The 13,098-nt window shown below is 41.2% G+C and overlaps 2 protein-coding genes across 2 annotated transcripts; one reads left to right on the forward strand and one right to left on the reverse strand.

Annotated features, from left to right (window-relative positions):
* Positions 1–281: 281 nt before the first annotated feature.
* LOC103151804 (cat eye syndrome critical region protein 6-like) lies at positions 282–3,122 on the forward strand. Its single transcript, XM_007572031.2, has one exon. The coding sequence runs from the start codon at positions 983–985 to the stop codon at positions 2,129–2,131; it is 1,149 nt and encodes a 382-aa protein (XP_007572093.1). The 5' UTR covers positions 282–982; the 3' UTR covers positions 2,132–3,122.
* An 855-nt stretch (positions 3,123–3,977) lies between these two features.
* Positions 3,978–12,581, reverse strand: LOC103151809 (interleukin-17 receptor A-like). Its single transcript, XM_016681757.1, has 9 exons — positions 12,415–12,581; positions 12,070–12,191; positions 11,490–11,616; positions 11,322–11,369; positions 11,107–11,252; positions 10,235–10,309; positions 10,044–10,113; positions 8,755–8,868; positions 3,978–8,660 (listed from the first exon to the last, which is right to left on the reverse strand). Exons 1-9 carry the CDS (start codon positions 12,551–12,553, stop codon positions 7,216–7,218), a joined length of 2,286 nt encoding a protein of 761 aa, XP_016537243.1. The 5' UTR covers positions 12,554–12,581; the 3' UTR covers positions 3,978–7,215.
* Between the last annotated feature and the right edge of the window lie 517 nt (positions 12,582–13,098).

The raw sequence follows: 13,098 nt of genomic DNA on the forward strand, positions 1-13,098 counted from the left end.
TTTATTAAAGTTATGTACTGCAGCTTGAATAAAATGCAACTACATAGCATTTTTGAGAAGTCTGGATTGCTTTATGTGTATTTGCACGTTGCCTTTGACTCTTGCTCTTGGGGAGAGACATTCAGTATCTAAAACTAATAGAAAAAATTTAAGCAACCTACTTGCATACTGGATGTGGACTGTTGGATGTTAAATTCATGAACAGTAAATATTGTGCTAATTATCAGTATTGAACCAAAGAAAGCAAGACAGATGCAAGCCTTTAAAATTGTGATGCTTTTTATGGGTCAAATAGCCTCAAACAGCAGCTGCGGGGGGTGCAAACAATTTTTTTGTCAGGGCATTAAAACAGTCTTATTTACAATAAATGAAAATAAAAGTGTGCGAACAACAGAGATGTGCAAATACCAGCAAGAAAGTCAACATTTTAGTTAGCGGGGAGCAGAGGGAAGGAAGGATCTGTGATAACTGCTGGATGCAGATCTGCTGCTATTGTATCCCCCTTCCAGACCTCTCAGGTCTTCTGGTTCTGGTATTTTGCAGTGTTTCAGCTGCACTGAGTTCCTTTAAATCAAGGCTCAGACCAACCTGTTCAGAACTTTAAAGATGATAAATGAAACTTTGACCAACATATTCGAGGTATTAATGATTGTAATGACATCAAAATTTGTTTATTGGTTTCTCCATTGTTGATTGTGTTTTATAAGTGTATCTTTGTGTTTTTATGATGTAAAGCCCGATGAACTGGCTTGTTGCTGAAATGAGCTTTACAGATAAACTTGATTGACTGATCACTGGATTTCCATATCTCACTTTCACTACTGTCTGTCAAACTGAAGCTAATGGACATGATGTTTTCATCCTGCTGTCCGGGTTGCATTTTAAATGACTGGACCTCATAAAAGCAGAGTCCATTCCCTGAGAGTCCATGCCTTTCTTTGCCGTGGCTCCCAAAGAAAACCAGCAGAAGGGCAGACAGTAGATGAAGGGAGGCGGCAGCATAAATACAATGATCTCTGAATCTGGTGGCGTTCATCAGAACAGCGATCATCCTCCCAGCCCCTCATCCTCCTCCCTCCGCTCAGCAGTCTGCCAGCTGAGCAGCACCCGGGACACCCGGAGCACCAGCAGCAGCTTCCAGCCTCTGTTCTCCGCCTGCATCATGACATCTGGGGAGTTCCTGCCGAGCGCTCCTCTGCTGGTGCACAAATCCAGGAGGAGCCTGTTCTACAAGTCGCTCTGCTTCCTTCTCCTCTTCTTCCAGGGCGGCGTCCTGGACTTCTACCTCATCCTCTTCACCGACCTGTACTGGTGCTCGTGGATAGCCACGGACCTGGTGGTCATCTCTGGCTGGGTTTTTTTTTTCCTGAAGAATGCTCGAAGCAAGAGAGAACGGGCCTGCGGCTTCCACCAGAAGAGCTCCATTTTCGGCTGCAACCTCGGAGAGTTCACCTACGCCTACCTGGCCTGGCTCATCTATGTCATCGCCTGCACCCCGAAAGTCGTGCTCATCCTGGAGACGTCCATCCTGGAGCTGATCGCGCTGAAGGTGCCGTGCGGCGTGACCGGCTTTAAAATCACGGTGCTGCTGTCCGCGCCGCTGCTCTTCTGCCTCATCAATTCCATCGTGGTGGATTTAAACGGCCCGACCCGCCACCACTCCCAGAGCTGCTTCACCAGCACCTGCCTGGACCTGCTGGACTCGTTCACACTGATGGAGATGCTTCTCAGAGGCGAGCTCCCCTCCGTGTACCTGAAGTACACGGTGATCACGGTGTACTTCGTGGCCCTGGCGGTCCCGGTGGTTTGGCTCTACGAGCTGACGGCGGCGGAGCTGCGGTGCCGGTGGCTGTGGGCCCGCTTCTCCACCGGACTGCTGGTCAACGCTCCTCTGCTCGTCGTGCGTTGTTTCCAGGTGTATGTTTACAAGATGCCGGTGTCGGTGTTCATGTTCAAGAACATCTTCTTGCTGGCGTGCCGCCTGCTGGAGCTGCTGGAGCAGTGCGCCGCGGTGCAGGGCCTGCGGAGGCGGACTGGCACCAACAACCCAGCCCAGTTCTCCCATTGCGTGTCCGAGAACGACATGTGCCCCCACGGATATGTCAACACTCTGGCCGTCACGCAATCTTAACATCAGCCTGCATGTGCTGGAGGCTGGCCTGGGAATGGAGCAGACACAGCGGGGAGCCAAGCTGAGCCTCAGCGGGCAGACTGCGGCTGTGGGCCGGGGGAGGGGGGAACAACACCACAGGGTCGCTTGTAAGCTTCTCGGATAAAAACATCCAGGCTGCAGGATTTCCACTAATAGAAGATGAAGATAAACCAGCACAGAGACAGCAGCACCGCGGATCTCTCTCATTTCTAGAAACTGGATGTTCAAACAGTTTCTCTTTTTATCATGCGAAGTCAGCAAACTTTTCTTCTCCTTCTGGAGTCTTCTTCTAGTCTTTGTTGCTTTTGGGGGATTATATCACATTTCTGCTTTCCCTACACCAAAAGACCTGAGGAACTTCCTGTAGAACTTTAAACCATTTTCTACAGGACATGTTTGGCTGTTTAAGACTTTTGTTTCATATTTCCAAGCTCATATTTAGAACCAGTTCACACAGGTCACATTCAGATTAAATTGGTGCAAACAAATTAATAATAGTGATAATAATTGCAATATGATCTTGTTGAGTTTTGGACGTAGAATCAAAACGTGTGTTCTGACTCCAGATGTCATGGACAGCAGCAGTTACTGTTCCTGTGGCTTTGTGCTTGATTTGTCAGAACCAGAGTAGAATGTGTGTCTGTAGTTTAGTGACTCGGTCGGTGGAGTGGACCTCTGTCTGCAGGTGTCACACTGTCATGGCTGATGCCACAGTGTTAGGGCAATGAGTTCAATCTGATGTGATGGTTCTGATAGGCCGCCTGCTCCGTCCCCACTGAGCTGTTCAGATTTCAGCTCTGGTCTCAGATGAAGGTGATGGAATGTAAAGTGCCTGTCAGAGCATGAAGCCGGTAACCTGGGTTATTACAGGAGGTTTACTTAATGGTACAAACAGAACTTCTGGTGGTTGTGCCTTGAAAGCTTCAATATTCTCAATAAAAAGCCGACGTCATATTTCATCACTTTGGCCTAAAACACACGAGGCTGTTCCTAACATGAAGGTTGTAAAAAGTGTGGCTTTAAAACTCCAGTTTAGACCAAATGTTTCTCCAGCCATGTGGAGCAGAGAGCTGTGCAGTGCTCCTCCTCCCCCACCTGTTGCTGTACATGGCCAGCGTTTAAATTTTCCCTGAAGGAGAAGCTTAGATGGTGGGAAAAATTAAAGAATATCAAAGACATATTTGCACATTTATTCACTGTCATAGTGATTATGTTATATTCAGTCAACAGAAGTTTTTAAATTAAAGTGATTTTAGTAAAATAAACACTTATTTGGCAGAGTCAGAATGCAGAGCAGCACCAGGGGGCAGTTGGTCGCCTTCTGGCAAGAAGGTCTTGGGTTCAAATCCCCAGTTGGGGTCTGATAGGTATTTTTCTCGAACCTACATAAAAGAACCACAGACAACGTATATGAATTTTACCAAAATACCAAAAAATATCTGACAGGGTCTTTCTGCATGGAAGTTTGAATGTTCTTCTCATGCATGTGTGGGTTCTCTCCGTTCTCCAGCTTCCTTCTACAGTTCAAACACAACTGTTAATTGGTCTCTATACTGCCATTTGGTACATGTGTATGTGTATGTGTGTGTGTGCGCGTATGGGTGTGTGTGTGAGGGCTGTAACAATTTCTCGAATGATTTGAGTACTTCGATTTATCTTCCTCAAAGCTTCGATAAATTATGTTTATGCGCCGAGTTCCGGCCAGGTCATTATTTGTGTTGGGCAGCACTCTCACTTCCGCCTGGGAGTTGTTGCTCAGTGCTGGCAGCACAACGTCCAGTTTTCTGGGTTTTATTGAGAGAGAAAGAGGGAGACCCCTTTTTTCCTGATTACTCGATTAATTGCAACAATAATGAATAGAGTACTCGATTACTAGAATATTCTTTTACAACAGCCCTAGTGTGTGTATCTCTGGGTCGATGACGGACTGCAGTCTCACCTAATGACTGCTGGAGTTGCCCCAGGGTGACCCTGCACAGACAGTGGATGGATATCAGGATGCCCAATCATATAGCTTTTATTTGCACAGTGGAGTGTTGTGTTTTGCTCCATAACCTAATTGAGAGAGCAGGTTTCTGATTTATCCATAATCAACAAGTTGTCTTACCCTAACACTGCATCCCGCTCTTGTAGTACGTTTGCTCTGTCATTTGGTGAGAGAGTAGGGAGGAATAGTGATGTAAAGAGCTGAAATAGAAGGCAGTCAGTCTGCACAGGTGGGCTTTGACAACAGCTTTAGAAAATAATGTGATTTCAAATGATATTTTGTCAAAAGAAACAAATAATATTGTTAGTCTCTGATGCCCTCAAAAGGGATTTAATACCTGAGATTTTTCATCAGTACAAAAAGACATTCACTGTCTTCAGGAGTGAAGCAGACGTCCACCTGCCTTCTGTTCAGGCTCTTATCACTGCAATGACCCAAATATGTCAGAAGAGCATAAACTGTTGCTAACTACATGTGAGATGTTGCTTAGTGTCTTATTTTAAGTTGGAATGTCATGCCTTATCCTGCTTGATGTGGCAGTTTGTGCAATATTTCACAAATAAAGATACATTTAATGCCTTTTGCTGAACATGAAGTTGTGGATAGTTGGTGCCTTGTGTGGATCCAGTGAGGAGAAACTTTTTTTTTTTTTCAGTTCCTCCTTCTAGGTCTGTAGAAGCAGATTAAACATTCTGGGTTTATTTTCTGGGTGTGAGCTGCTGGTTTATTGTCATGACAAGTAATTTTATTAATTTCCCAAATCTAGTTTTATTTACTCATCCACCTGGAACTCTGCTGGCCTTGTTCATCAAAGTGCTGTCCAGATGAAACCATAGTCATACATTTACATACACTGTGTGAACACATGTGGAGTCCAGTTAAAACCACTTCTGGAATTCATTTATCCATCCATTAACTGAGGTCATTCAATGACAGACGTGTCAAGGTCAAAGCATGAAGCACACATTTCATGATAATTGAGATGAATGGCTTTATATGCTGGTGACAACGATAATTATTTCTGAATCTTTGCTACATTAAATGCGCTTGATGTTTTTCACAGAACAGTGTTCAGCTTAGACTCAACACATCCTGCACTCAAGGAGCAGGAAGCACAGAGTCCTTCAGTAAGTTAGAATATTATTACAGCTTGGTTTATTTCAGGAGTCTTATCACATATATTATTTACACACAGACTGCTGTTTTCCACCTCATATCTATGATAATGATGATTTTAAATTTACAGTTAATCAAAACATGACATTTAAAATTATAATATTACATAAAAAGCACTATATAATACAAAAATGTTGGGTTAATGAAAAGTATGTTTAATAAGAGTTTAAAGATTATTTTCCAGGTACGTTTAATCTGACGAATGAGGCTCATCAGAAAGCATAATCTCATTTATTGAATATGACTGCAGAGTGGTACTCCTCCAGCTGACCAGTCATCCCACAGAGCAAATCATTTCGTTCATTTACTGACCAGATTAATATAAATAACATCATTCTGCTGTGCAGTCTGATCTCTGCTATGTCTTCATAATTGTTGTCAACTGACCTGAAATAAATAAACTCAAATGAATTGAATGAAGACATAAGGTCATAACTCAGCCATCAGGAAGCCGCTCCAGACCGAGGCGCTGGTTGGTTTCTGTGTTTCAGTATCTACATGACATCATGTCCCAGTTCAGATTCCTTTATCAAAGAACCATAAAAATCACCATCTTCAGATTTCTGTTGATTTATGGTAAAACTTTTGCTCTAGAATTTCTTTGAATTTATCCACAGCAATATTAATGGTCTGGCAGTGCTAAAATAATTTTTTAAATGTTTCAACTCAATATTTGCATGTATGGCTTCACCTTCCTCCCCAGTTCAGTCAGCGAAACATTTCAAACTGGAAGAAAGTTGGACAAAATTCCTGTGAGGAATGATTCCCTCGTCATCTGCCCATCTGTCGCTTTTGTATGCAATGTATTACTTAGATTTTCTATTACGCGTAAAACCAAATTCAGTTTGAATTCTCTTAATCCAGCAGCACACAACCTTTACCCCAGATTAATACCAAAAGCATCCAGCCAGAGTTCAGTGGAGCTGTAACCTGCATGTAGGGAAATGTTCTGACAGGACCAAACCATTTCTGGGTGTTTGAAGGAGCCTGTCACAGACAGAACAGATCCATACGAGTCCTGCAGTCAGAGCGCTCACTTCCTTTTTTTACATAAGCCTTTATTTATACAGGAAAAAAAAATCTCTTAAGACTCACCGTCTCATTTATAAGAGAAACGTGTTACATACATCACAAACAACATAAAAACAGTAATACAATCTGCTAAACAATGATAAAAATCAGTACTAAGTATACTATTGATTTTTAGAATTGTTATATTTATATAGTAATGTATACATAGTATAGTATTGTTAACTATGAACTATAACAATATTATCTCCATTCCAGATGTGCTGTATACTGTATCTGTATTGATCTAATCAATGTAGTTTAAGATGGAGTTTTATGTGGTTGAAGACTGAAATAAAAAGAAAACAAACCAGTTGTCTGTTTGCATCTTTTTGTTCAGTGGATGTAAACGTGTTTTCAACTGTATGCAGTCCAAACATATTACATACACTGACAGAACAGAACCATGCTGCTCTTAGCTCTGCTGTTTGTTGAATTTTGTGTTCTGAGTTTCTCAGAACCTAAAATAGATTTCTTCTTTCTTATTAAGACATTTTAATCATTCAGATTATCTCATCAGTATGTCTACACAGGCTCAGAATACAGGGGAATTCATTCCACAAGCAAACTGTGTCATGAGCAGGAAATGGGACTTTGGCACAAGGCAGAATTAATGAGAATGAAACCTAAAGTGAAAGGTGCAACACTCTCTTTACGTTGTCTATGAAGAAATGCAATTAAATGTCCGTTTTGCTTTATAGGTCCAGGTATGTTAGCTTGTTCAGAAAAGTCACATGTGAGCATTAAGTGTAATGTCTCTGAGGATCTGAAAAACTTGGCATTGGGTAAAAAAGCTTCACCACAGTCTGTTAGAGCAGGAGATGAAGGGCGATCAGCTGTCAGACATCTGGAACAGCTCCTCCTGCAGTCTGGCTAAAGCCTTCACTGGATCCTCTTCTAAAGGGGTTTCATGTTGGGATGATCCTTTGGAGCTGTAGCCCTGGTCAGATCCACTGCTGGAACGTTTTGCACCTGGGTCAAAATCCTCCTCCTCCTCCTCCATCTCCACAGGCTGGACCAGGCTCAGTTCAGGTAAGGGAATATTCTCACTCTGCACAACAGAACTGGGGCATCCAAGAGAACATATGTCAGGAAAGTTCTGTTGAGCCAAACATACTTGGTCTGAATAGGCATACAGCCTTTTGTTCATATGCTGCAAAGAAGCTTCATCATCCTCAACAGACTTTGGAACAGATGATGGTTCCCTGAGGGACACCCAGTTCTGTTGGACAGAAGACTGGCTCCTGAAAACAGGTTCAGCTACATAAGCAGACTCCGGCCCGGTGCTGTGGTGGTACAGTGGGACTTCTGTCAACACTTCCACCTGGCTTGGTGCATACAGATGTCTGCAGTCAGAATTCATCGCTGGTTCAATCACTGCCACTGAAGACAGATGCTGCCCTGGGTTTAACTCAGGTGTAAGGACGTGAACAGTGCTGCAGCTTTCATTAATGTCAACGTTGTGAATGTAGACTGGAAGGCCATCTCTGATTGGAGGGATGTACTCAAAGACAGGAAGAGTCTGCAGTGGCTCAATGAGCTGATTGGCTTCAGAAATAACTTCCTCTTCACTGAGAACACACTCCTTTTCAAACCAGTCCGGATTTTCTATCTGATAGGCTTGGAAGGTTTCAATAGCATCTCTAAGGGCTTTACCAGAAGCACAGCTGGAATATTCATCCACACCAATTCCCTCAATGTGGCTGACCTGACCTGGCTGATATTTCTCAATGTCTAAGATACGGAAGTAGAGTTCCTCAAAGTGCTTCATCAGGTTGTATTTGATTCCAATGTCAAAAACTGAAGGCACATCCCTCTCACTGCTGATGTCCCCAAAGTAAGCCACCATATACTTGCCCAACATGCCTGCCTGATGCATGTCAGGCAGGAAAAGATTTAGAAACGGAATGAGAATGTCATCTGTGGGGCAAAGTACATCTTCCTTCAGTTTCACCTGCCCTTGACCACACATTGACCTCCACTTTGCCTGAACTCCAGGTGAGCACAGCACCAGGATCTTGTCGGACGGGTTGTTTAACTGCTGCCGCTGCCACTCCAGCCAGCGGAGACGGCCAACCATGCTGACTGAGGAGGTGTCCAGCAGGTCTACCAGCACCCTGGTGCCACATTTGGCCTGAAGAAAGGCACACAGCTTAAGCACTACTTCCCTGTAGAGGTGGTGGTCCTGGGAGTAGATGACCAGCACTTTGGGTTGTGGTTTAAGTGGAGTCTGCGGTGTTTCACCGTCCTTTGATGGAGGAGCAACGTAATGTTTACCTAAAGGTGGACGAAGCAATCTATTAGTGATACAAAATTAACTTCCTACATTCATTAAGTTCAAAAGTAAGAATTTGAAAAAAGTATTCCATACCACGCTTTCTGCAAATAACACACATTACTGCTGCCACTATGATACAGATGGAAACAACTGCAATGGGAACAAACAAGTACCCAGGGGGAAGCAGGTCTGTCTGAGGTGGTTTCTCTGTAGGGAAGAAAAGACAAGCGATTAGAGAGTTTTAGAGGATTCTTGTTTTCTTGTCCTTCTCATTTAGCAGCCAGGTTTTTTTTATTTTTTTTATTTTTTTTGCTTTATTCCCAACATCTGAAACCCACAAACGTTTCAGACACAATATGCCGAGAAGCCTTTTGAGTACTTAAGTACTCAAGACTTGCTCTGAAATAAGTCAGGACAGACATTCTGGGCTTTATTAAATCAAATGTAGAGCAAACTAATACCAAATAAAAGCTTCTATAGTTCTGAATTAAAACAAACAAACAAAAAAAGACTGACCACAGTATCTGAATGAGTGGGTCACATTCATAGACAAAGTTTTCCTTCCAAATGTAGTCTGATAAAATCCAACCTTACACATTCAGAATGTCAAAATGTCTATGTATACTAGTGACTGTAGTCAGATATGAATATGAGCAGTTTTTTCAAAGGTATCCCAGGACGACTTTTGTCTTGAACTGGCTTATTAGAGCAGCAAAGTTGCACAAAGAGTTCTGAAATATTGAACAATTTGGAAATTCAAACGATTCAAGAAGCTCATATTAAGTTAACTTGTAAAGGTTAGAGTGCATTTTAGATTAATCCAGAAATCCACCTGAAAGGCAAATATCTTTAACTTATTAGTGTTTTATATATAATGCTGCAAATACGAGGCATGATGGGATCGTCACTACATTTACTGCTAACTATAACCAAGTAAAGGTCGCACTACCTTTGTGGAGCTCCTGTTGAGGCAGGTTTCCCTCAGATACCCTTTAGATGAAGCCTATGCACTTACTTGCGATAATCAAGTGCTCCGAATACATTACGTCCACTCAAACTAGAATACTGATGCTTTGCTTGTGTGTGTGTGTGTGTGTGTGTGTGTGTGTGTGTGTGTATGTGTGTCCAAAACTTGAAAAAAATTAATAACTTTTGCAAAAGAGCGCTTTTATCTACTTGTTAAAATTCTAATGCTGAATTGTATCGCTAGTTATTCTAGTAGCTGACCATCTGTTTCCATCCAGTCTTTTTAAAAGGCCTTTTTTAATGAGACAGAGTAGACAGAAATCACTTGTCCCAGTTGAAATATAGTGGTAGGTGAAGTTTTAATGGCCAAAGATTTTAACTGCCATCCACCTTTGCCATAAAACAAGATTCTGTACCTTTACAAATGTTATTGGTTTTTCTTAGACGTGGACAGTCGTTGTCACATTGTGGGAAATACGGTATGATCTGCAGGAAAAGAAGAATCAAATGAATGTTCATATTTGGCTTGGATGATGCAGAAGTATTGCTAATAAACACAAGCATGGCTGACGTAATGGAAGTCAGAAGAAAAAATGAAAACATTTACCTCAGCATCAAACTGGCAGCAGAATCTTGGCCATTCGTGAAGACTGAACTTTACATTCACTGTCTCCTGGTTCTCCTGGGGGAGAGGTTCATAGGCAAAGTTAGTACTGCAGGGGAAACATATACATGCACACACATACACACACGCACACACGCACACACACACGCACACACACGCACACACACACACACATGTACCATGTATTTGATGCATTGTGGGAACTATTTTCCTGACGCATATTACTTTGTGGGGACCCAATGCTCCATGGGAAATGCTGTTAAGGGTTAGGCTTAGCACTCAGATGTGAATTGAGTTTTGATAGGGTTAAGGGTTAGACTGTAGAAATGAATGGAAGTCAATGTAAAGTCCTCACAAACACAGAGTAACTAACATTTGTGTGTAGAGAAAGAGAAATCTGGTCACAGATAAGTAAAGTGGCTTCAGACTCCAGGATGTTTTGATCAGTGTCAACCCACACTAAACGAAAAATGCCTGTAGTCTTCCTCAAGATAACATCACTTTATATATATATATATATTTTTTTTTTTTTTTTTTTTGCGAAATGTTTTTTTTTTTTGAATGAAGTATGAAATTAGGGCTCTCCGGTTACAATGACTACCTTTTAGAATGATTTTTGATGTGTTTGAGAATACTGAGTCTGATAAACGTTACAATGCAGAAACTACTATGCATCAACAGCTTCAGCTAATGTTCCACCATTTATTAGGCTTTAGTGTGTTTCTACAAGTTTAGTGTTCTCCTAAAAACACCACACAAAACATATTCATTCAAATTAGTTAATGTACAACACTGGAAACAGATTATTGTCAAAGTCTACTAAGGTCTGTAACAGCCATGAGGCTGAGCCTCACCGTGTGCACAAGCCTGGTGTCTGCTTTGGAGCCACATCTCATTAGAACCGTGTATTTCTTACACATGGTGCTGGGGCTGAAGATGACAGCCAGGGAGCTGTTGACTGGCTCATGAACCAGGCTGATGTTAGGCTTCCACAGACTTCCTACAGAGATTACACGGCCTGTTAGCAGGTTTAAGCACATTGACCTGGGGAAACAGGAGTGTGACTCACCTCTCTCTATGCAAAGTTGGGTCTTTTTCATGTTGGTGTGGTCACAGCCTTAAAAAAAAACAGATTAAGAGGACATATTAACTCAACAGAAAATCAAATGGAAGACTTCCTGACAGGTTTGGTTTGTGAATCCTAATCCAAAAACAACTACATTCTGGTTCAACTTACCTGGGACCTGAATTTGTCTGTTGACGTCAAAGTTGCTGTGGCCTTGCTCTGGTCTGGGGATGTTATAGACAGACACATCATACTCCTCACCAGGATTCAGCACCAGTACATCAGAGGAGAACAGCCACTGAAAACACACAAGTCATTAGTGGACATCCAAAGAAAGAATTCTGGACTCAACAAGTAAAATGTTTCCTGCTTCTGTTTGGGACACTTAGACTGAATAAGAATCAGTGTGAGCAATGCAAACCTGACCAGCTTCATCATCTCTGTTAAGTCTGAATATTAGCAGATAATTAGTCTAGTAATTGGTTTCATCCTGTTTCCTTCAAGATGATACATGGTTTACAAAGGAAATCTATGTACAAAATTATTTTATATGAAATATACCAGATATATTATACATCCATGCAATACTTTGTTATTGTACTACATCACACATTAATATTACAATGACAACTGTGATTTGATATGTATGACAACTCTATTAAAAATGATAAATATAGAAGAAACATATGATCTCATTGGTGTATCCAAACTTGGAAAGAACTGATCTAAAAATGAAACATGAGCTACTCACTTTCTCTTCTGATGGGCTTCTCATGGTGAGACGTGTTTGGAAGGAATATCGAATACACAGCTGCTCATTAGTGGACATCCTAAGAACATGAAGCTGTGTGGCATTCAGGAAATGTATGCTACCTGTTGATTAACACAGTTGATGTTAATGTTGTCTTTGTCTGTGTTAGAGAATGAAAAAATAAAAATAACAAACTCCAGTGAGAGTCAGGTGACTAGAGAATATTAAACTTAAATCCTAAACTTTGCAGAGAGACTGACAATGTTAGACATATTTGCAATCCATATAAACACTGAATTTTAACAATACTTTTAATATAATCAAACAATAAACAGCATGACTCACCATCATCCTTTAAAGTCCAGTTAGCCTGAAGGACAGGCTGCAGTTTTCCTGCTTTGTCAAGTCTGGTTTCTATAGCAACCTGCAGGTTGTCTGGACCGCTGGGGGTGTACTTGTGACTGATTAGCCACCCAGGGTCCATACAGTTACCTGCATAAAGAGACAAACACGCACTGAAATGTCTCAGTATCTAGGGCTGTCATGTTAACAATGCGTTCTAGGACGATAAATTGTCTCAGAACTTATTGCGATAAACGATAACATTGTTGTTTTGAGAACATTTTCAAGTAATATAATAGTAATAATGGTATTAAAGTTTATTCTCAAAGATCAATAAACTTTAAATTCTAATGAACATTTAAACACTGGAGCTGAAAGATATTTTGAATATCCAAAATGAAAACAACACAGGCAACAAATAAAATAAATTATGAAGCCTCCATAAACAAAATTATGTTAAAAAAAAAGATTGTTGAGGAGCAAAACACCAGACTTAAGACTTCTAACAGTCAGTTTTTGTTAAAAAAAAAAAAAAATAAAAAAATCTAGCAAATGAAAATGATTCGAAAACTATTCTTTTAATTTATCATGTGATTAATTGATTTATTGTTTATTGTGACAGGCCTGTCAGTACCCATTCACTCTATGCTATTGTTTTGTTTGTTTTATCCTAAAAATACTTTGTAT

The sequence above is a fragment of the Poecilia formosa genome, unplaced genomic scaffold (assembly GCF_000485575.1).
Source record: "Poecilia formosa unplaced genomic scaffold, Poecilia_formosa-5.1.2 Scaffold292, whole genome shotgun sequence".
NCBI lineage: Eukaryota > Metazoa > Chordata > Actinopteri > Cyprinodontiformes > Poeciliidae > Poecilia > Poecilia formosa.

Coding starts and splice junctions, on each gene's coding strand:
- LOC103151809 (XM_016681757.1), bottom strand. CDS start 12,553: ATGGACCCTGGGTGGCTAATCAGTCACAAGTACACCCCCAGCGGTCCA. Junction 12,192..12,414: donor CTGGACTTTAAAGGATGATG/GTGAGTCATGCT, acceptor GTTAATCAACAG/GTAGCATACATTTCCTGAAT. Junction 11,253..11,321: donor CCAACTTTGCATAGAGAGAG/GTGAGTCACACT, acceptor TAATCTCTGTAG/GAAGTCTGTGGAAGCCTAAC.
- LOC103151804 (XM_007572031.2), top strand. CDS start 983: ATGAAGGGAGGCGGCAGCATAAATACAATGATCTCTGAATCTGGTGGC.